General features: G+C 34.5%; 1 protein-coding gene across 11 annotated transcripts in view; it reads right to left on the reverse strand.

Moving 5' to 3' along the window:
* The window catches only part of SOX6 (SRY-box 6), a 715,392-nt gene that overhangs the window by 461,848 nt on the left and 228,237 nt on the right, over positions 1 to 25,307 (reverse strand). For 4 of the 11 annotated variants that reach the window (XM_018059590.1, XM_018059596.1, XM_018059591.1 and 1 more), the window contains exon 1: positions 24,990 to 25,126. The exons of 3 other annotated variants lie outside the window; for them this stretch is intronic. In XM_018059590.1, the coding sequence (XP_017915079.1) occupies positions 24,990 to 25,075 (86 nt within the window). In that variant the 5' untranslated portion in view covers positions 25,076 to 25,126. Of the gene's footprint in view, positions 1 to 24,989; positions 25,128 to 25,307 lie in introns of those variants that run through there. 4 more of the 11 variants (XM_018059597.1, XM_018059592.1, XM_018059599.1 and 1 more) reach the window with 2 other exon arrangements.

Consider the following 25,307-nt stretch of genomic DNA (forward strand, 5'->3'; position numbering starts at 1 on the left):
AACATGTGCCATAATATCACTCAAATACTTTAAATAATTAAAATTGAAAAACAAGAGATGCTTTATCCACTGCAAAATCCAAGAAATAGTAACAAAAATTGCTGCTGAAGGACAGAATACTTAGAAAGTAATGACCAAACTCACTGTTATTCCTTTTGTGTTCATTTCCCCCAACACCCTTCCTTTCTCTCTCATTTTCTATACTTTCATCCCTTCTCTTTATTTCTGTAATTATTGAGGTTGTACTATATTGTATTATTGTTTTAAGAAGAGAAAACAGCTAAGGTCAAAAATCAAAGTGAAAGTATGAGTCAAACTTAATACTAACATTATACCTATTAGAAACTTATTAAATAGAACTTAGAGGGTTATCTAATCAAAAAAATGACTACTGCCATTAGGCATTACATGAGAAAATAGCTACAATTTCATCAGTTTACAATTCAAAAAAATCTCAAATGCTCACTAATATTAACTAACACTTCTTAAACCCTTTTCAAACTTTATTAGTCCATACCAATTATTTTTTCAGCCTAACTCACTCACACAGCAGTTATACACATTATGAAAGAGAGTAATGACATTTTTTATATATCAAACCTAATCTCTCTAGCTGAGATTAGATAGTTTGCATCACGGATTCAAAAGACTGTTACAACTGAAAGGAAAGTGAGGCCTAGAAAGCTTAAACAATTTGCTCAAGCAAGTAACTAGTTGCTAATTAGGAGCAGAGAGAGTTGAAGCTAGAATCCCACTTTCCAAATTCTAAAGCACCAAGGAAGACTGGAACTAGAATACAGATATCCAAATTCCAAAGTACTGAGCACTGTACACAAAAGACAAAGGACATGGCTCTAGTCCTAAAGAACTCATTAAAACTCCACAGTTGCATACCTCTCTGATGAATGATATATGATTATAGTAATGCACACAATTGCAGATCTAATACAAACAGGATATTCAGCAAACAATTTGGTTAATCTCAAGCCATTTCTGTATAGTTCTGGCATACATTATGTGATTTTTTTTTTTACCTCTTAGATCTATACCTTCTGACTTGATTAAAGGCCAGTATTAAACTAGAAACCCCCAGCCCCAAAATGGGCAAGGGGTGAGAGTAGAAACAAGAGTTCAGACAGAGAAAGGGAAACATGCTGGCTATCAAGAGAAAGCCATCCCAAGATTAGAAAATTGTACTTAATGCTCAAGACATAATCCATGCATGTTTGCTAGAGTTAGCTGTAAGTGGAATCCTTCACCCACTTCCTTTACCCTCCTGCCTTTAAATGGCTAAAACCTCATTTCAAAAGATAGGCTCTGGGAATAAGGGAAAAGTTGAGGAAACTGGGTTTTAAAATCATACACTCTTGCTATAGGTAAGAATTTCATATGATCTCTATGAGGCTAAAGTGAAGAAAATAAGGAAAGAATTCTTTGTGATCATCATTAAGTCCCCCACTACCTTCTACAGACCAAGCATGCTGCTGCTGCTGCTGCTAAGTCGCTTCAGCTGTGTCCGACTCTGTCTGACCCCAGAGACGGCAGCCCACCAGGCTCCCCCGTCCCTGGGATTCTCCAGGCAAGACTACTGGAGTGGGTTGCCATTTCCTTTTCCAATGCATGAAAGTGAAAAGTGAAAGTGAAGTCGTTCAGTCGTGTCTGACTCTTAGCGACCTCATGGACTGCAGCCTACCAGGCTCCTCTGTCCATGGGATTTTCCAGGCAAGAGCATAGGGCCACTTAAATCTCCCCAGGCAACTGTTGAACAGTATTGCACTACTGATGAAACATTTCAGACTCCAGAGCTGACTGTTGAATCTCTTTAGTACTAAACTTAACTCTAACAGAAAGAAAGGAAAAGAAGGGAAGGGGGAAACAGAGGGGCCAGAGTGGATGGGAGAGATGCAGAGAAGGTAGGAAAGAGGAAAGAAGAGAAAAAGAAAAAGTATTAAGGACTATTACTCTTCAGAAAACTAGAAGCTCAATTGATAAAGACACTTTATAAAAACAAAAATTGTGGTTACAGAGATATTAGAGTTATTGGTATTTGTTCCCAAGCAAGGAGGACTTCAACTTTTAAAATACAGTAGTAATAACTATACCATCACAACTGATTGAGCCTTACCCGCTTAAAGAGGAAGAATGAAAAGTAAATAAATAGATCAATAAAATACTAAAGGAACCAGAGTACTTAAAGCCCTTTGTTTATAAGTTTCTTTCCATATAACTATTCAAAACCATAATCTTCATTTACTTTCTTGTTTAAATCTCAGTTCCCAGGAATGCAAGGACAAAACAAAATAAATACAATTTTTTTTCCTCTAACAAAAATTGTAACATAAAGCCAGTTGGTCATAGCAGGAGTGAGATTGTCCATGCAAGGTAATGGTGAGAATACTTTGTCACTATTAAAAGAATTAAAACTGGATGAACACAAAAACTAAGTAAGCTGAATTTCTTTTTATCAGAAGAGAGGGAGAAGTGATTTCACAGTACAAAGAAAGAAATATAATTTAGAATAGCGGGAAAAGTCACTTGAAGACATTATCTTAAAATAATATTTTCTGTATCGTCATCAGCATCATCTAGTTCCTCGCACATGTGACTCTTCCCAAGCATGTGGATTTATACCTACATTGGTTGGTTTATTATCCTATAGCAGAGGAAACACATATTTTACTGTAAATTCTGCAGGTTTAATGTGCCTCTCCTTCATATTCAGAAAATATAAACAACCACTTAAAAAGTAAAAATGTTTCTTTTACCATGAAATATTAATTTTAGTCTTATTAGAAATTGGTATTTCATCTTACAATGGGGAAACACAGAGCTGATCACGACAGCATGATTTCAAACTGTTGATGGGAGTATGAACCAGTGTATCCTTTCTAGAAAATTATTTGGCAGTATATCAAAATCATTAAAAATACTCTTTGAACTGTATTTTAGATGTCTAGGAATTTATTCCACAGGAGCAATCATGGTGGTGTTCAAAGATTTACATGTTTGTTCATTGAAGTATTATTTATGACAGAGAAAAATTAAAACCACCTAAGTTTTCACCAGTTACTATTAACATATTTAACATTTATTCAACAACTTCTGCTGTCTGCCTGTTGTGTACTAAGCACAGTGGATTTAATTTAAAATGTATCCTTAAAGTAAAATATAACATATCAGTTTAAAAATCATATGATCCCTAACTGTTTTATAAGTTTACTATACTTCTATAAAAATCAGAGAGTTGTTTTGGTGGGCAGGGGAAGAAATGATAAAATTATTCCAAAGTTCATCTGAAAAAACAAATGCTTGCAATAATCAAAATAATTTGAAAAACATAATTCAATTAAAAAATACAAAATGTCACTAGTTATAATTATGCCAAGTAGATGATCAGATCGATTATTAATAAAAGAAGTTAAAAATGGACTCAAATATCTCCAAGAATTTAGCCCATGATAATTGTAGTGTTGAAAAGATGGATTATATGACTAATACTGTTGAGAAAATCGGTTCTTTATATCCTAATAGTATATCACCCAACAAAATAAATTTCAGATGGATTAAAAATTAAATGTAAAAAAACATGATAATGCTATCAATATAATAAGATATATGCTGCTGCTGTTGCTAAGTCGCTTCAGTCGTGTCCAACTCTGTGCGACCCCAGAGACGGCAGCTCACTAGGCTCCCCTGTCCCTGGGATTCTCCAGGCAAGAACACTGGAGTGGGTTGCCATTTCCTTATTCAACGCATGGAATTGAAAAGTGAAAGTGAAGTCGCTCAGTCCTGTCCGACTCCTAGCGACCCCATCGACTCCAGCCTACCAGGCTCCTCCGTTCATGGGATTTTCCAGGCAAGAGTACTGGAATGGGTTGCCATTGCCTTCTCTTAAAATATATGCAAATATTATATAATGTTGGGTGGAAAAGACATTCCTAAAAGTGACACCAAAGGCAGAAAACAAAAGGAAAAAAATAAAAGTTTAGATTTAATGAGAGAGAATCGATTCTCTTAACATTTTAAGTGAAAGACAAAATGACAAGGTTGGGAAAAAATCTGCATCATATATGACAAAGGCTTAATTTTTAGCATATAAAGGCTTCTTACAAATTAGTAAGAACTGCTCATTATAGTCATGTGCATTACTTTGTGCTGGACTATTTTAAATACTTCATATATGTTCATTCATTTGACCCTTTCAACAAGTCTATGAAACATAAGACACTTTTACAGATAAGGAAACTGAAGGACCAAGAGATTAAATAAAAACCCAAGGTTACAGAGTTAATAAGTAGTGGTAGTAGAGCCAAGATACAAATTCTGTCGCCAACAGTCTGACCCCAAAACTGAAACTTCTTCTCGAGGATATAAGAAATGTGTTTTTTTCAAAAAGAAAAGAAATGCAAATTAACAATAAACAAATGAAGAAATATTTCATTTTACAACTAATCAAAGAAATATAATCATACTAAAAATAATCTGCCATCTTCTACCTGTCATAAAGGCAATGATTGAAAATAATGACAGTAGTGTGTGTAAGCATGGATGTGGCAAGGTGAGTACTCTCATGCACTGCTGATAAAAATAAACCAGTTCAACTCTTCTGGAGGGCATCTTGGCAATATGCATCAAACATCTTTAAAAAGTGACTAACCAACAAGTCATTTCTAAAAATTTAAACTAAAGAAATCATCAGAGATGTGTGCAAAGATTGAGCTACAAAAGACTTTATTGCAATGTTGCTAATAATAGTAGAAAACTTTTAAATACCTTAACTATAGATGATCAATTAAACTATGAGAGGCCCACAAATGGAATAGTATGCAACTGTTAAAAATAATGATGTAAAGTAATAGTGGTATCACAGGAAAGCTTAAATGATATGAAATACTGTTAAATAAAAAAGTGGAATATAAAGCATTGTTACCATAGAATTCCATTTTTGTATGAAATGGAGATTAGATATAAACACTAGAGAGGGAGAAATAAAATTTTAATACTGGATGTATATAACCTTGATATTATAATGATTATATCTGGACTGAGAATGAAGTATTTTTCTTCTTTTTATTTTTATATGTGTTTCCTAAATTTCTTATATGCAATATCTTTTACTTTTGTAGCAAATACAGTTCATTTTTAAAAAGAAAAGTTATGCAGAAGAATATTTAAAGACATGGGTAAAATCATCATGATATGTTAACTTTTAAAAAGTAGCTTGTAAAACAGCATCTGCAATAAGGTATTTTTCTTTTAAAAATATATGCATCTAAGTAGGAAAACTTGAAGCATATAATCAATATAAGCATTTTTGAGGTATCTCTAGATGTCATAGGGTTTTTTTATTTCCTTTTGTATATTTTCCAAATTCTCCCCAATAACTACAGTTGGTTTTGTAATAACAAAAAAATAAAAGCAGTGAAAAAGACTATATTTTATCCTTTTGTCCAAATCCATTCCACTTGTTAAATAAGTCTATAATTTATGGAAAAGCCAAAAATAACATATGCCTTATTATCACAACAGAAACAAAAACATATGATATTTTTCTCCAAAAGCAAATCATAGATGTATTAGTATATTCTATCCAATTAGAAATTTTATTTAAAATGATGAAACCCTTTAAACGTACTATTTCAAGCTGCAAATGAGCCCTACAAAGCAATGAGGTAAATCTCCTTGAAACATGTCCATCTATTAATAGACAGATAGATACAGTAAATTAAAATAACTACATGGTTAAACATTTGATTAAAACAAATATCTTGACACTAGTCACTGAGATGGAAAAACAAAGAAAAACTGAATAGGGACCAATTATTTGGCATTGTAGCATTACCAAAAATCCTGATCCAGGTCCTATATATGTGATCTTGAGCAAATCAACTAATCTCATCAGGTTTTAGATTCCTCAGTTTTAAACTACGAGTGAAAAATTAGACTCCTTGGCTTTAAAATTACAGTAAAAAAAAGATAGAAATGTAAAGAATTTTCATGTAACTAATTTAAACCTGGAGTATCTCTAAAATTAGTATCTACTTAACTATAGATGGAGGTAGTTACAACATGAGAGAAAAAGAGAATTTCCCAAAAAAGAAAGAAGATGAAGAAAGAGAAAAATCACAGACATGCTTGATAATGAAGAATTTGTTTCACAAGGAATCAAGACTCAGGAAAACTTACTAGCTTTTTCCCATTTTGAGAAGGCCAGAAGAACTGAGGACACAATTTCTGAATTTTGGCCATAAGCCCCAAGACTAACTAATCACAAAGTAGCACTCCTCCACATGGAGAAGCTGATATACCATCAACAAATTCTTTATCAAAATCAACACTTTGTAACATTGAGAAAATTAAAAGTGCTGTAATCTATAAATGGCCCAGCCTATACTGTTGAAAGTTTATCCCAACTGGACACTATATTTAAACGTATGTTCAAAAAAATTTTCTCCTTACCTCTGCTACAATTTTATTAAATCATACACATTAACTTCTTAGAAAGTTTTGGCTTGTTCTTATAATTTTGTATATGATATTTATATACATTCTTCATGGAACTATGCATAATATACTTTACTTTTTCTTGTTAAGGGAGAAAAGATGCTGAAATCCTTTATTTTTCATTACAAACCTCTATTCCCTTATGTCAACTTTCACTGACTTTTCATCTTCTTAAAATATCACGTTCTTTCCCTATTTCCTCCTCCAATACAAATACACACACACACACAAACATAAACACACACACACAAGCACAATACCAGACTTTAAAAAACTAAACACAAAGTCACCTGAGGCTGACAAAGTTGTAAGCTGTCTCTACAAAAGGAAGTTCATTAAAGTAATACAAGAAACCATTAGACATTCTAATCAAAATCTGGTAGTTTTTCCTCTAAGAGAATGTTATTATCCAAAATAGTAAACCACCATTAATACTAAGCCAATTCTCCCAGTTAATCATTGCAAAAGCCTTAAAAAGCCAAAGTCTTTACCTATCAAAATATTTTTTACTTATTACAGGTTTTCTGAATACCTCAGTATTGCTTCTCTCCCAACCATCATCAAACTATCCAACAAACACTGCCAAATACACCTCTCTTCAGCTCATAAATAACAACATACTTGGCACTTGTACACATAAAGAACAACCTAAATGTTTAATCAAATACCTCAACTTCAGAAATTAGCTTCTCTCCTTTGTCCTTTGGTGGCCACTGTATCTTCATCGGAAGCCTCTATTGCTGTCATTATTTCTAATTTGAAATCATCCTCTACCTCCACACCCTTCCACGAAGGAAACATAGTTTTTATCTTTGTCTTGCACATGTACACCATGAGGGGGGTGGTAGAGTAAATTGCCATTTACAACTTTCTTTCAAAAATAAACTAGCAAATAAACAAGGAGTCCTCTCTATTATAGGATACCAATGCACATTCAACATTCAAGTCAGTTGTTGGACTCCACTTTTGACCTAATTGCCTAATGCATCATATTTTCAAATGACAGGGGAAAAAAATCTCACAACATAAGAGGAAATTATCTGAAGGTAAAAAGATGCTATATTTGATACCTCACATGAAGTTTTTGTCCATTCTGCATAAAATAGTGCAACTTTGGATATTTCTATGCTTAGCTCTAAAAAATAACCTAAAATGAAATTACAGAGTTCATAATGAGGTCACTGTCAACTTCAGGGTAGGTCTTAAGAAAAGAAAGAGGGAGTAATGGAAGACAGGTTAGTTTATTTGTGAAATGAAAAATATACTGTTTTGATAGGCAAAGACTTAAAATTGTTAGCAGTTTTTACAGAACTCAGAGATTTGAAATAGTTCAAATTAAAGTAATAGTAACACTTGTAACACTTATTGTACAGTAAGGATTAAAACAGTTATTTTACATATATTAACTTTAGTCCACAAAACAAACAACTCATATGGGAGTATGTATTAATTTGTAGATATTATTATCGCTATCCCCATTTTACATATGAGAAAGTAGGCACATAGAAATTAACTTATCCAACTTTATGCTAGTAATGGTCAAGTTAGGATTTGAATCTAGGAAGAAAACTTTAAAGACCAAGTTCTTCACCACCACTTAACCTCTGAACTATCACATGCGCTTAGTCATTCAGTCATGTCTGAGTTTTTGCGACCCCATGGACTACAGTCCGCCAGACTCCTCTGTCCATGGAATTCTCCAGGCAAGAATATTGGAGTTGGTAGCCATTCCCTTCTCCAGGGGATCTTCCTGACCCAGGGATCAAACCTGGGTCTCCTGCACTGCAGGTGGATTCTTTACCATCTGAGCCACCAAGGAAGCCCTCTGAACTACCCTGAAAGAAACTAATGAGGCTTTTTCCTTGAAACTACTCTTTTATTTCATGTATAATTAGAAATATACATAGAGATGAAAACCTGTTTCCCCAAGAATTATAGTTATGGACAATCAATACAATGGTATTCTGGTTAATTACTAAGTTGTTGCTATTCAGTCACTCAGTCATGTCTGACTCTTTGCAACCCCATGGACTGCAGCATTCCAGACTTCCCTGTCCTTCACCATCTCCCAGAGTTTGATCAAACTTATGTCCATAGAGTCAGTGACACTATCTAACCATCTCATCCACTGCTTCATGGTTCTCCTTTTTCCTTCAGCCTTTCCCAGCATCAGGGTCTTTTCCAATGAGCCATCTCTTCACATCAGGTGGCCAAAGTATTGGAGCTTCAGCTTCAGCATCAGTCCTTCCAATGAATATTCAGGATTGACTTCCTCTAGGATTCACTGGTTTGATCTCCTTGCAGTGCAAGGGACTGTCAAGAGTCTTCTCCATGACCACAGTTCAAAAACATGGCTTTGGCGCTCAGCCTTCCTTATGGTCCAACCCTCACACCCATACATGACTACTGGAAAAACCATAGCTTTTACTAGATGAACCTTTGTTGGTAAAGTAATGTCTCTGCTTTTTAATATGCTGTCTAGGTTTGTCATAGCTTTCCTTTGAATATCTCAATATCTTTTGATATAGGAAATTTTGCAGGGAATATACTCATGATTCTATGAATTATGAAAGATGGACTTATTTAACAAGAATTACTCCTTCCTTGATAAATTTTTTTAACCTCATTCTTTTAGGATTAATTTGTCCTGAATATTGAGTTCCTCAGACACCCACATTTCTCCATAGATCCCTTATTCAGCATCATCCTTATAATAGAGCAATGAAGGGAATTAGAAAGGAACAAACCCAAAACAGATGTCAAAGTAGTAGAGTAAAGCTCCTTTACTTTTCTTAAAGAATTATTCCTGAGGTCAGAATCTATTTACTTTCACTTCAGATAAAATTATAGTGCTTTTAATAATTTGAGGGGCCCACCTGAGTTCAAATCCTGATTCTACTACTTAATAGTATTATGATCTTGAGCAAGTTACAAGAAGTACTTAGGTGTTTCTATCTGTAAAACAGTCCACCTCACTGGGGTGTTACAGAAATAAACCCAATTAACACAATACATGTAAAGTTCTTAGCACAGCTCTTGGCCTCATATATAGTAAATGCTCAGTAAATGGTTCTCTGTTATCTGAGAAAATTGAACTAACAATATTCAAGAACATAGCATGAAAATTAAATAGCATCATTTATGTGAAAGCACCTGCATTAGTGCTGTACAACATACAGGAACTTTATAAAAATGCTGGCTTTCCCTCTCTTATTTATTTAACACTGAGCCAAATAGAAATTGCAGTCCACAGGAGTATTGAAGGAGGATTAATATTAGTAGGTAAAAACACTAATTATCAAGAAATGACAGTTTATAGTCTGGAAACAAAGGCAAAGACAGAAAATTCAAAATGCAGACACAGGAACTCAAAAAGCACAGCCGTTTGGGGGCCCACTCAGCACAGAGATAACTAGCCTTAGCAGACAACTCAAGGAGCAGTCAGGAATCAAATGTTCATCATGATGACTCTGAGTCATCAAGGCAAGATGCTAGACAATTAAATTTTAAAATTATAATTTAAAACTGGATAGGATATAACCTTAATTATAGTATATATTACCTCCTAATTTTAATAGGGATTATCACTAGTAACGGAATTATGGATGATTTTAAATATCATATTCTTTGATTTTGTTTATATTTTCTAAAGAAAAAATTATTTAGGAAATCAGAATGTATAGGACGATCATAAAAGCTAAAAGGCAGTCTTTAGAAATTTAAGAAATACATTCTCAATTGAGTTTCTTATTCAAATAGCCAGATTAATCCTTGAACAATAAAGGTATAAAAATATAACTATTATGAAAAAATTGATTACATTCTGTACAATAAAGTCACTTGACAGAGGAAATGCTAAAAGTAGATCCATCTTAGAGGTCTTATTTTAAATAGCAGTCAGTGTCGACACAAAGCTCATAACAGGAACCATATGTGATCACCTCTATCTTTGCTTGCAACAATTCTGACACACCCTTATTTTTAGGGTTAAAAAAAAGTTTAAACAACGCTAGGGAAACAGCAAAATAAACTGATAAAATACTGAAATTTCAAGAAGCTGAGTCATAAGTGAAATGCACTTTTTTACCTTCTAAAATTAAAAAAAAAAAAGAAATAGAATGCTTCCTAAATGCTTCCTAAATCACCTATGATTTAGCTATTATTGAGCAATCACTGACTACATGGCTGAAAAAGAAAGAAAAGGTGGCAGCATAAAAATAAAATTAACGTATCAGAAATGAACCAAGGGCAATTTCTTTTTTCTTTCTGAGCTAGAAATGTGTGTCTCTCTTTGGGACTGTCCCACTGAATGCCATACACAATTTGCAAACATGCCAGAGAGCATTATATACGACAGATCTCAGAGGATTTTTTCATTAGGAAAAGTGCTTCTTCCTAGAAACATAAACCATTTTCCTGTTTCTTCACTAACTAGAGCTTTAATTTTAAAAAAAAGAAAGGTAGAAGCCCAAACGGGCACAAAGTACTGGAACACTGAAAACTTTCAATTATTTTCAGTATTGGTTATTATTACGAGCAGCACTAACAGTACAATGCCAGTACAGATTTGAGATGGACTAAATGAAACCCAGTCACAGAGTTAATCTGTAGCATAATCAAAACTGAATTTAGATTATGTGCTTTCCAATTACAATTAATATTCAATTCCTCCTGTACATAATTTCCTGTACCTAAAACCTGCTATCGTTAGATCTAATTGGCTCTTTAGCTGATAGAGCTGTGACGATTCTGTTTCTTTTCTTAGACTCAAATTGTCAATGGCCTAAATTCAATGGACACCATTTACATCAGAGGCATTTACATTTTGTAATATGGGGGGAGGGTAAGTCTAAATCATTTCATAAATTGTTTGGTTAAGGGTATTTTATCTTTGGGAAACAAACAAAAACACTCTTTAGGTGTGTTTTCACTCAGTAGTGTCATAACTTTCACATGTTCTTTCTACCACTTAAATGTACGAATAAATATTAACTACTTCCATCACTATTTACTTTCAATAAACAGATAGGTAAAGAAAAAAACCCTTTATTAATATGTTTAGGAACATATTTTAATCCATTTTTAAATTGGATGCAGCCAAGTCTTAGAAATGCAAACTCCTGTTATCACAAGAGATGAATTTTTCATGGTGCTTAAAGGAAAGAAGGGCATAATACATAGGTTTCTGGTTCTGACTCAATTTCTGCTCTTTTGAATTAATTAATGTGTGTGGAAATCCTAAGCAACTGCTATATCATCTGTGACTGAATTGAGGCCAAAGGAAAAAATATTTAATTAATATTTTCATTTTCATTTTTTCTCTCCCATTTCCTAACCTACTAGCTAATAGTCATTCAAACTAAAAGAACAGTTTAATGTTTGTTGCAATCAAATTAATTGCCTCAGACCACTTTAGTACTTCAAAGATCTATGGTTGCTGAAGCCATAATGTTCTCTGGGGTCAATCCCTTGAGCATGGCTTTCAAGCTCCTGGACTTATTTCAAAGCTGTCTTTAGCAAACTCAAAAAACTCATAGGACAATTCTACTTGTATTGGTATACACATGGTTCTTGAGGAAGGCTAGTGGAATTTTTTTTTCCTCTTACATGTGGTTTTACATTTAGTTTGAGGAATGGGGTAGTAATGAAAGTTGGAGGAGAAATCCATTCTACCTTAACAACAGAATTGCAATATACGAAGATCTCCAGGAGAAGGGAATGGATACCCTCTCCAGTATTCTTGCCTGGAGAATTCAATGGATAGAGGAGCCCGGCAGGCTACAATCCATGGGGTGGCAAAGAGCTGGACATCACTGAGTGACTAACACACACACACACACACACACACACACACACACACACACACGGGAGAAACAAAACAAAGAAAAGTTTACTTTTCTAAGTTGAGGACACCACATGGGGAAATCTTGCTTTATTATTGTTACCTGAATTGTGGTGCTGAAACATAAAATCTGATCATGTCCAATATCCTGCTTACCCTTCGTTATTTCCTCATAACCTACAGAATTAACTCCAAATTACTTGGTAGAGATACAAGCCTATTAATATCAGATTCCAAACTATCTTTCTAGTTTTATCTTCACACACACACACACACACACACACACACACACACACACACACAGCAACTTAGAGCCTCTCTCTTGTCTGTTGATTGTTCTTAGTCATCTTTACCTGGTTTCTGTTTCTAGAGCTTACAAGCCTCTTCCCAATTTATGGCCTTTCAAAAACTCTGTTCCCTCTTACATCTCCACTTCACCAAATTATCTTGTACTCATCTTTTAGGCCTTAGCTTTAATATCACTAATGCAGAGTCACCACACTTGATTCTAAGCCCATGATAGATCTCCCTTTCACTTCATAATATTCATTGTCTCATAATTAAATATTTATTTAATGTCTTCCTCTTTTTTAGATTGTAAACTCTTCAAAAAAAGGGACACCATGCATTTTACTTCACTGCTGTCTTCCTAGGTCATACATACTTGGCATTCATTGAATATAGAAGATACTCTTATTACTCAAAATTCCAAAATCAAATAGGAAGTGAAAGTGATCAAAATATAAAAACATTCACTAAGGAAATTAACATTTATAAAATTAGTCTTCACATTCAAATATCTCTCACTGATTAAATAACTGTATCTCACCGAGTTAGATAAATTTCTTTGTATCTTTGATAATCACTGTCCAGTGGCTTCAAACTTATATGCACACTGGAGTGACATGGAATCTTCAAATAATGTTGATGCCTGGGTCCCATTCCCAAAGACTGATTTAGCTGATTAAAATGCAAGCAAAGAATAAGAATACACTTAAAAATTGTCGAATAATTATTTTTAAGTCAAGATTGATAATCAAGCTAACCTGATTGATGGATATCACATTGTTGTTGTTTAGTCACTCAGTCGTGTCTGACTCTTTGCAACCCCATGAACTGTAATTCACCATGCTTCCTTGTCTTTTACTGTCTCCTGGAGTTTACTCAAATTCATGTCCATTGAGCTGGTGATGCCATCCAGCCATATCATCCTCCATTTCCCCCTTGTCCTCCTGGCCTCAATCTTTCCCAGCATCCGTGTCTTTTCCAATGAGTCGGCCCTTCGCATCAAGTAGCCAAAGTATTGGAGCTGCAGCATTAGTCCTTCCGATGAATATTGAGGGTTGATTTCCTTTAGGATTGACTGGTTTGATATCCTTGCTGTCCAAGGGACTCTCAACAGTCTTCTCCAGCCCCAGATTTCAAAAACATCAATTCTTTGGGACTCAGTCTTCTTTATGGTCCAACTCTCATCCTCCATGCATGACTACTGGAAAACCTAGACGGACTATTGTCGGTAAAGAAATGTCTCTGCTTTTTAATATGCTGTCTAGGTTTGTCACAGCTTTTCTTCCAAGGAACAAGTGTCTTTTAATTTTATGGCCGCAGTGACAGACTTTATTTTCTTGGGCTCCAAAATCACTGTGGATGGTGACTGCAGCCATGAAATTGCATTGTGGAATATTATAAATAATATTCAAAATAAAAATATGAAATGAATTCAAAGTGAAATTGCAAATCTTATTTAAAAAAAGCAAGAACTTGTGAGAAATAGAGTGTTGAAGACCAGCTTAAATTATTGACAAATCAAGAATCTGCAGTTCACCAAAATAAAGTGAAGAACCAAAAACTGCCAAGAATGAGAGTTAACATGGTATATTTTCAAAAGAGAATGATTTGAATATAAAAAGATTAAACAAAGAACGTTTTCTAACGTTCTCTGCAAAAATGATACCATGTCAAGTGATCATATTTGATCTGAAAAACAATTCTTAAAAATCATGCAGTTAATTCATTCTTCTAAGAGTGCACAAATACAAATGAAATGCTGCCAATTATAAAAAGTAATTTTTCAATTTTAGTTTTAATTTTTAAGATTGAGTCAAAATAATATCTCCATTGTTTTCCATGAAATTTTTATCCCCATCCATTAGCATATAAAAGACCTTGTGTTCATGTAACCTTGCCAAAGATGCAGAGACAGTTCTACTTTTTCCTTTTGTATTCTCATAGTGTTTCCTTTTCTTGCCTCCTTACAATGGTTAGGGCCTCCAATACAATGTCAAATGGAATGAAAGAACATAGACATTATTTTGTTCTCCACTATGGAAAAAATTCATTCAATATTTCACCATTAAACATGATGCTAGTTGTAAATTTTTCACAGGTGTCTTTTTCAGATTAGGGAAATTATTTTTTATTCCTAGTTTGCTGAGAATTTTTAATTATTAATTATTATTGTTAAATATTGTTTCTGTATCTATGAAAATGATTATATGATATTTTTCACTTATTCCATTAATATGGTGAGATCTTCCAAATGCTAAATCAACCTTGCATTCCTGGCCTAATCCGTATTTGATCATGATATATTATTCTCTTTTTGTATTTTTCATTAATATAAATTTATTTATTTTAATTGGAGGCCAATTACTTTTCAATATTGTAGTGGTTTTGCCATACATTGACATGAATCCACCATGGATGTATATGTGTTCCCCATCCTAAACCCCCCTCCCACCTCCCTCCTCATCCCATCCCTCTGGATCAACCCAGTGTACCAGCCCTGAGCACCCTGTCTCATGCATCGAACCTGGACTGGCGATCTGTTTCACATATAATAATAAACATGTTTCAATGCTATTCTCCCAAATCATCCCACCCTAGCCCTCTCCCACAGAGTCCAAAAGACTGTTCTATACATCTGTGTCTCTTTTGCTATCTCACATATAGTGTTATCGTTACCATCTTTCTAAATTCCATATATATGCATTAGTATACTCTATTGGTATTTTTCTTTCTGGCTTACTTCACTCTGTATAATAGGCTCCAGTTTCATCCACCTCATTAGAACTGATTCAAATGTATTCTTTTTAATGGCTGAGTAATACTCCATTGTGTATATGTACCACAGCTTTCTTATCCATTCGTCTACTGATGGACATCTAGGTTGCTTCCATTCCCTGGCTATTATAAACAGTGCTGTGATGAACACTGGGGTACACGTGTCTCTTTCAATTCTGGTTTCCTCAGTGTGTATGCCCAGAAGTGGGATTGCTGGGTGACACGGCAGTTTTATTTCCACTCTTTTTGTATTGTTGGACTTAATTTGCTGATGTTAAGGATTTTTGCATCTATGATCTAAAGAATATAGGTCTAAAATTTGCCTTTTGCAATGTTTTCTCAGGTTTGGTATTATGGTAATACTAGGCTTGAGAGGTAGAAATTATTCCTCCTTCCTCTATATTTTGAAAGAGTTTAGGTAAGATTGATGCTATTTCTTAAATATTTGACAGAATTCACCAGTGAAACCATTTTGGATCCAAAGTTTTCTTAATAAAAAGTTTTATTTTCAATTTAAAATGCAATGTCTTTTACAAACAAAGTGCTATTTAGGTTTTCTGTCTCGTCTTGTGTCAGTTTTAGCAAGTTCTGGTTTTGGGGATTTTTTTTTTTTTTAGCAACTTATTCATTTTTTCTAAGTAGTAGAAGTATACTTCTTTTTATTGCACATTGCTTTATTACATTTAGTAAATATTGTGGTTTCTACAAACTGATGTTTTTAGGCAACTTTGGTTGTCAGATGATGATTAGCATGTTTTAGCAATAAAGTATTTTTAATGCTACTGCACACTTAATAGTCTACAATATAGTATAAACATAACTTTCATATGCACTGAAAAACCAAAAAAATTGTGTGACTTTCGTGATATTACCTTTATTGCAGAGGTCTGGAACTAAATCTATAATATCTCCAAGGTACACCTATACATTTTTTTATATAAGATATTCATAACACCTCCTATTGTCTGTTTAATCCCTATAAATTCTTCTCTGACAATTCCTCTTTCATTACCAATGTTGGTAAGTTATGTTCTCTGTTTTCTGTCATTACTAGAAAAAAAAGACTTTACCTCTACATTTTTCTTAGCTTTACACAGTTTATTTCAACATGTCTAGTGTGTTTTTCTTTGCATGTATGCTACTTGAAGTTCACTGAATTTCTTAAATATGTAAATTTATATCTCTCACCAAATTTGGGAAATTTGGATCCACTATTTCTTCAAGCATTTCTTCTACCCTAATATTACTCCTTTTTTTCTAGGATTTATATATGTTAGAACTTTTAATAATGTTTTATGTATCCCTAGTGCTATATTCGGAGAAGGCAATGGCACCCCACTCCAGTCCTTTTGCCTGGAAAATCCCATAGACGGAGGAGCCTGGTAGGCTGCAGTCCACGGAGTCGCAGAGTCGGACACGACTGAGCAACTTCACTTTCACTTTCATGCATTGGAGAAGGAAATGGCAACCCACTCCAGTGTTCTTGCCTGGAGAATCCCAGGGACGGGGAAGCCTGGTGGGCTGCCGTCTATGGGGTCGCACAGAGTCGAACACGACTGAAGTGACTTAGCAGAAGTAGCAGTGCTATATTCATTTTTAAATTTTTTTCTGTGTTCTTTATATCAGATAATTTCTATTGATCTATTTCAATTTCACTAGCTTTTTCCTGTCATTTTTATTCTACTGATTTGCCCATCAAGTTAGTCTCATTTCAGATATCATATCTTTCAGTTGTTTTCAGTTTTAAGTTCCCATCTGGATCTTTTGCAATTTCTATCTCTCTGCTGAAATCCCCTGTTATTTAACACTTTCCCCATTCTTTGTTGAGTAATTTGGGATTATTCTTAGATATCATGGCTTCCCTCATAGCTCAGTTGGTAAAGAATCTGCCTGCAATGCAGAAGACCCTTGTTCAATTCCTGGGTTGGGAAGAGCCACTGCAGAAGGGATAGGCTACCCACTCCAATATTCTGGCTTCCCTGGTGGCTCAGCTGGTAAAGAATCCACTTACAATGCAGGAGACCTGGGTTGGGAAGATCCCCTGGAGAAGGAAAAGGCTACTCACTCCAGCACTCCATGGACTACAGTCCATGGGCTGGCAAAGAGTCAGACATGACTGAGGGACTTTCACCTTCACCTTAGATATCATGACCATTATGTCATGGAGACTCTGGATTCTTTCATAGTGTTCTAAAGAGTGTCACCTTTTGTTTGTTTAGCAAAAAGCTTATTTGCTTAGACTCAAACTGCACATTCTGTCTCACCTGCAATGGGCAGCAGCTTAAATATCTATTTAGTTCTTTAAGCCTTATGTGAGCTCTTAACACCTGTCCTGAGCATGTATGGCTTGCAGATCAGTCAGAGGCTGGGGCAAAATTTATACATAGAATTTAGGAGTCACTTTATGTGACTCTTTCTTTTCCAGGATTACATCTTCACTTCCCAATAGTTGTGGTTGCTCCAAAGTCTGTTCTATTAGTTCCCCAGACCAGAAAGACTGCTAGTTTTTCTACTGGAGTTTTGTAAACTGAGCCTACCTTCATACTGAAACCCAGAAAATGACAAACTTACCCAAATATCCCTTCTTCCAAATGTCATCTCCTCTGAAGATTTAGCCTGCTTTGGATTGTTCTCCAGTATCTTCAAATAGTTGTTTTTCATGATTTTCCAGAGTTTATAGTTGTTATCCCCACTCGATTTTAAATGAATGAAATTAGTGGCCTTTTCTCACTACCAATTATCCTCTGATAATAAAGACTTCTTCTATTTCATTAATGAATGAGTAAATAATATATTTTTTTTACTCCTCTATGCCTAGGAGACCTGTGTTTGATCCCTGGGTAAGGAAGATCCCCTGGAGAAGGGAATGGCAACCCATTCCAGTATTCTTGCCTGGGAAATCCCATGGACAGAGGAGTCTGGTGGGCTATAGTCCATGGGGTCGCAAAGAGTCGGACACAACTGAGCAACTAACGCACAACTAACACATGCCTTTACACATTCTAATCTTTTCCCTTCAGTGTCCTTAATTCTCATAATCCCAATCAGGTAGAAACTTCCCATGCCCATTTTATGTATGTTTAAAAAACAGTCATATTTTGCCATTTCCTAAGTTTTAAATAAATAACATTTCAACTAAGAATACTTATATTGTAAATAACCTAGATGTCTATCAATATAATAACGGTATATATGTAGTATAAAATATTACATAGAAGAAAATAAAGTTAAAATGTATAAATTGACAGAGGTCTAAGTCAGAATTTTCATTAAAAAAAAGGATATGTAAAGTATAAAGCGATTATCTGTAAAAGGGGAGAATGTCACCCTCACACAAAATAAAATTGCACATTTCTAAATAATTATGTGTATATGTATATCATTATATAGAAAGAGGTCTGGAAAGATATAAACCAGATTGAAAACAGTAAATATGTTTGAGGAGGAGAAATAGAATCCCAGGTGGGAAGAGACATTAGGGAAAATTTCCTTCACTTTTTTTAAGAAATATTTATTCAAGTAACATTTAATGATTTCCTACTATATGCAAGGTACTCTAGAACAAGAATATATCTGTGTATTAGTTTTTAATTTTTAAATATGTTTAATTGTTCAAATGAAAGCACTACGTCAATATGGAGAAACTTAACAGAAAATCTCCAAAGTACTTAAAAACGTCATCCTTTGTCTTATTAATGTACCAAAGTTCAGGAGCCTTTAAAGGTAATTCAGTGAATTTAGTGATGTTTTTTAATTTGTTCTCCCTCAATCATATTATTAATAAATTCTTCTTCTCTATATCTGGACCCAATGGAGAAACCAACAGATTTCTCTTTTTCTCCCGTATAATACAATTTCATTCCCTTATGCCAGTTCTTCTGAGGTTTGAGAATAGCTGTGAAGTTTAAAGGTCCTGGCTGGGGCAATTTTAGGAATCAAATGGCTGTCTATAGATAAAAATTGGTGAATTTTTTAACTGACATACTAGTGGAGAAGGCAATGGCACCCCACTCCAGTACTCTTGCCTGGAAAATCCCAGGGAGAGAGGAGCCTGGAAGGCTGTAGTCCATGGGGTCGCTAAGAGTCGGACATGACTGAGCGACTTCACTTTCACTTTTCACTTTCATGCATTGGAGAAGGAAATGGCAGCCCACTCCAGTATTCTTGCCTGGAGAATCCCAGGGACAGGGGAGCCTGGTGGGCTGCCATCTATGGATTTGCATAGAGTCAGACACGACTGAAGCGACTTAGCAGCAGCAGCAGCAGAGTAAACAGAGCTGAGCAACCCAGAAAGTAAATCTGACCTTCATGACATTCATTCTTGGCTTCACATAAGAATACATCCTTGCTATGTTGACTCACATTCTTTTCTTAGCCAGTTAACATATAGAGGACATCTTCTTGGAAACATCAATACTGAAACAACTTGCTATAATCCAACACTTGAATCTTTCTTCCCAATTCCTCCCAGTAGCAAGGCCTTCACTATATCAACAAAGAAGTTCATCCCATTTTTAGACAACTGTAGCTGTTACAAAGCATTTCTTCTGCTGTTCCTGTGACTCTGGCTCCCTGTGACTTTCACCTGATAACTTGGGTTTGGCTCTCCACAGTACACACTATTCCCATACAGCAGCAATTTATCCATCTTAGGACAGAAATTAAATTCTCTTGAGACTTCTGTACTTCAGAGCGAACATGTCTGGTTCCTTTAACCTAAGGGAGGCTTCTGCCTGCTGGCCCAGAAAGAGTGAGAATTTGAATTTCTCTGCAACCAGGCTCTTTGTCCAATTGAAAAATACAAGGTTTGGCTTTTAATTTAAATGCAGCAAACAGCTTTCTTGGCTAATCATTACAAATACCTGCTGGCATTTCTTTGTTTTCAAAGAAATACCCCTCCACCTGCATGCACACATGCATAAATGCAATATACACACTGCCTTCCACTTGTTTTGTTTTTTTTTAATATTTTCAACGAGTGCCAAAAAATGTCCGTCTTCAGTTCAAAAGACGGGTTTCCAATCAAGGGGCTTGCACCCACTGCTTCATCACATGCTTTTATTTAAGCTACAATTTATTTACATCAAATGTTATGGTATTTCATTCTTATAAATTCCATGTCTGCTTATTCTTGGAACCCCAAGATATCAGAAGAGGACTGGGCTCCTGATACCACAAGATATCAGGAAACGATTACTTCACCCAGTAAGCCTTAACTTAGAATAGGCTTAGCAGTGTATCTATTAACTATATACATTTAACCATCTCAGTTCTATCTGCTGGAGATGGTTAACTACTTTACAACTTGAAAAACATAAAATATTTAAGTCTGGGAAACCTATAGAGCAGGGGTCTCCAACCTCCAGGATCTAATGTTTGATGATCTGAGGTAGCGCTGATGTAATAATAACAAAAAGAAAGTGCATAATAAATGTAAATGCCCTTCAAACATCCTGAAACCATGCCCCATCTCCACCCCCAGTCTGTGGAAAACTGTCTTCCAAGAAACTGGTCCCTGGTGCCAAAAAGGTTGGGGACCACTGCTATAGAGGACATCCACCCCAATGATCTTGGTCCCTAAAAGAACCTAATTATACCCTCCAATCCTTTATGAAAGGGTATAAGTAGAGTGAATATTAGTCTTGCCTAAACCTCAGAATTGTTTTAAGTCTTAGTCTTGGCTTCTCTCTGATTTCTGTTTGTTCCTAGTTTTCCTCATTATAAACTGAAGATAATAAGACCCCCACTTTAACTATCCCACAGAGTTAATAAAAGAAATGTATAAGATAATTTATGAAAAAGTTCATTTAAAAGTGTAAGGAGTAATAAAAATTAAAATGTAAGGTACACTATTATTATTAATAATGGCACCTTCTATGACCACAAATGAGACACTCTACAAATCCCCTCCTTTTAACACTAAGACATTTTAATTAAATTCTTTTTATCCCCTTTTTTGTCTCCTTTTCCCATATCAACAATCAAAAAAAAAAAAAAATTTCAGCACCATCTTTTGGCCGTGGATTTTAATTCCAAATGCCAGCAAAGATTTACAGAGTACAACATAAGTTTATTCTGATATTTTGAAAACCTTAGTCCTCCTTTCAGACTGATTTCATTTTCTCTACTCCTTTTTTATAATCTTTTCTATAATCCCCTTAAAAAATCAAACTGCCTACCCTTATAACAGCAAGTGTCACTACTATGAATATTTTAGTTATAGTCATGTACCTGAAAAGTCCTATCAGTGGCCTCATCGCTTTCTTATGCAAAAGTACCATATGTATTTCCTCATCTGTGTGTCAGAAATTTTTCCAGATTTTTAGAGCCCACTATAGCGTCTCCACACTAATATTATAAATGCTGGGGCTGCTCTATAAGTTTACAACTTGAAAGCTCAGTTCAGGAATGCAGAATCCCAAAAATGAGAACACAAAAGTCAAAGATAACACTGAAAAACAAGAAGCAACAGGGGATAATAGATACATTCTGCAACTAGATTTAAGAAACAAGCAAGGTCCCTACCACATCTCTCACCCTAATCTTAAACTAGATTCAAGTTGCATAATTTAACCTTAACAGTATATATCAACTAACCCACAGACTCCATTTATATGTAGTTTTCTTTCGCAATCTCCCTTTCTTCTTCTTCATTCATTACATTCCTCTCCTTGATAACAACAAATACCTATGATATGCCTGTAATGTATAAAACCATGTTGATAAATATAAGGGGAAACGTGAGAATAAAATAATTGAATCCAGAGTGAAGGACAAACATTAAGCAAATATCACACAAATAAATACATAATTTAAAATTGCAATATCTGCTGTTATTAAAGGGTTTGCAGTGAGATCTTGGCAGGCAAACAAGATTTGAATTGGAAGAATGAGGGAAGGTTTCTCTGAGGAAATGACATTTAAACAGAGAGCTGAAGAATGAGTAGGAATCTTTCTGAAGAATAGTGGGGAGAAGTACATTCCAGTTGAGAAGATAGCGTAACCTGAAGATCTTAGAGCAGGAAAAAACTTGGAGAGTGTAGATCAGGATACCAGCTGAATCAAAAAGACTCATTAGGAAAAAGGCAAGAGTTAAGGCTGGTAATGCAAGTGTCACATTATATGGGGCCAGAGCTTTGCATATTGTGTTAAGGATTTTGGTTTTAATTAAAAGTGTAACAGGAAGCCAAGAAAAGGTCTATCCAACATCTCAAAGAATGATTAAGTGGAGTTTTTCCTCCATATATATAGTGAATATAAAATTTAAGTATAAATAAGCATGAGAATGACAAATACCAAATTTAAAAAATGGTTACCTCTAGCATAAAGAGAGGAAGACAAAAAATTGGGAAAGAATTCACAGAAGATTTGGACTGTATTAGTAATGTTTCATTTCTTATAAATATACAGTATTTTAACTTATTTATACATTTTTGAACAACTAAAATTTTTATAATAAAAGGTTTTAAGGATTAATGATTGCTAAGAATCACTGACTAATCTTCTATTTTTCTTTCCCAGGCTCATATTAAATCTTCTCAATACTGAGAAAGACAAGCACACAGAATTTAAGGATCTCCTCTCTTATACAAGAGTCTTCCCTTGTGGCTCAGATGGTAAAGCATCTGCCTGCAATGCAGGAGACCAGGGTTTGATCCCTGGGTTGGGAAGATCTCCTAGAGAAGGAAATCGCAACCTACTCCAGTACTCTTGCCTGGAGAATCCCACGGATGGAGGAGCCTGGAAGGCTACAGTCCATGGGGTCACAAAGAGTTGGACACGACTGAGCGACTTCACTTTCTCTTATACAATTTGTTTCGTCAGCCTTTATTTTCTAGACATTTAGCATAAGATGTAAAAGGCTCTTCAATTACCTTACTCTTTGTTGTAGCATACACTACAATCCTTGTAGACGTCCAATAACCACAGAAATAATATGCGGATTAAATGAGATAAGACATTTAACTCAGCATTTAGCGCACAAGAGCTCAATAAACTTTAACTATTGTCCTTATTATTTCACTTACTATAGTTAATATTCCGTTTTAAATATGAGTCACAACATTAGAACATTAAAAAAAAAAAAAGCTGAGTGTATATGTCCAAATGGTGCTCTGGTATTTTGAATGCATATATACTTGATGTATTCACAAACACATGTACATATATAACACATACTTTCAATACTTACAGCTTTTTAAAAACATTTTTTCTGTACTTATGTGAACGTTAAATAGTGAAATATCAAGGCCTTTTTACTGCCACTAAAAAAATACTTTTAAAGGAAAGGTTAAAATTCTTCGTTTGCTGGTGCACAATTTTAATAAGTTTACTAACTTCTAAGTACAATACTACATTGGAATGATTTAATACTGCACAAAGCGGCAATAATATTTGGTATGGTCCATACTATGTTTAAAAGGTTCATTTTTGTAATATCAAGTAATTTATGAGAAAATTCAATCTTATAGAATTGAATGTTGACATCAAAATTTCTTCTACAACAGGAGGAGCAGTCTTTGAAGGAAGAACATTATTAAAATCATATCTTTTCACTTAATTTTCTTTGTACAAATAGCACAGATCCTCTCATTTCTCTTCCCTTCCAATTCACAAATACAATAAAAGCTGTCTTTCGAAAGATCCTTAAATTAAACATCAGGGTGAAATGAGTAGCAGGACCCAGAAAATAAGAGAACTTATGACAATTTTTGTCACCTATAAGTCTGAAAAATATCTCACTGAATCTTTATGCAAATATTATATTTTAAATTATATTTTCATTTTCATATCTAAGAATCCAGAACTTGATCTTGTGAGAAAACAACAACAGTTGTCACTCAATATTCTTCAGTATGACGTGTGGACTTATATTGTTACAGCAATCATTCCTCCATGCCCACTTCCTTGTTCTTAATCACAAATCTAATCACATACTTTTATAAATATTCAAAATTAAATATATTTATCTACTTATGTAAGTACTTTTCAGTTAACTTATATCGATAGTCTATGTGGGGATCTCATTAACAAACACATTTGGAAGTTTTTAGATTTGTTCCAGCAGCTTATAAATTCATATTAGATTTAACTATTTAAATATATCAACATTCTAGGAATTTTAAAAAACTGATATAAAAGATTAATCCCAAGTTTTGTTTTACTTACCAAGCTCTGCCATTCCACCTCACTGCCTGAACAATATTATCAGCTCTTCAGATACTCATTCTTGCTAAGTAAAAGGATATTTCTTCTCTAGCTGGATTAATAATCAACTTTCTAGATAGTTCATTTGTAATTCTCTTCTGGTTAACCCTTAGCATTACAGCAGTCTGCCCAACTCATGCTAATCAATTTATGACTCGGGAAAGAGAAGAGGAAATTCAATTATGCAGATAACAAATTGAAAGTAAAAATGAGAGACAGTTTAGATTAGGTACAAAAGAACAGGCAGCCTTACTTTTTTTACACTAAAAGGTACAAATCTTTATGTTGGATATTACAAAAACACTCAGGTCATAAACAAGTAACAAACACAATATACATAAGGAGAAAAACATAACAGGCTTACAATACATACGTATCAGTAGAGTACATATCAGCCCAAGTTTTCTGCCTTCTTACATGTAGACAAATACAAATCAGCTCTGAGAAAAACAGATACATTTTTCTCTTAGTAGAAAGGTCTGACTTTCAACATCTAAATGCTTCCTCTCTCAAGATTTGTGATTACTGGGTCCCTTAACCTACTGTAAGTACCATCTCAGGCTTTATGCCAATTTTCTACAAGTGTGATCAGTAGATACTTGCAACAGAAAAAAATCTGGGACTCTTGTTAAAGATACATACACCTGGGCCCTGCAAAGCACCCCAGGTGATTATTACATATATTAAAAAT

This window comes from Capra hircus, chromosome 15 (genome assembly GCF_001704415.2).
Source record: "Capra hircus breed San Clemente chromosome 15, ASM170441v1, whole genome shotgun sequence".
Lineage (NCBI taxonomy): Eukaryota > Metazoa > Chordata > Mammalia > Artiodactyla > Bovidae > Capra > Capra hircus.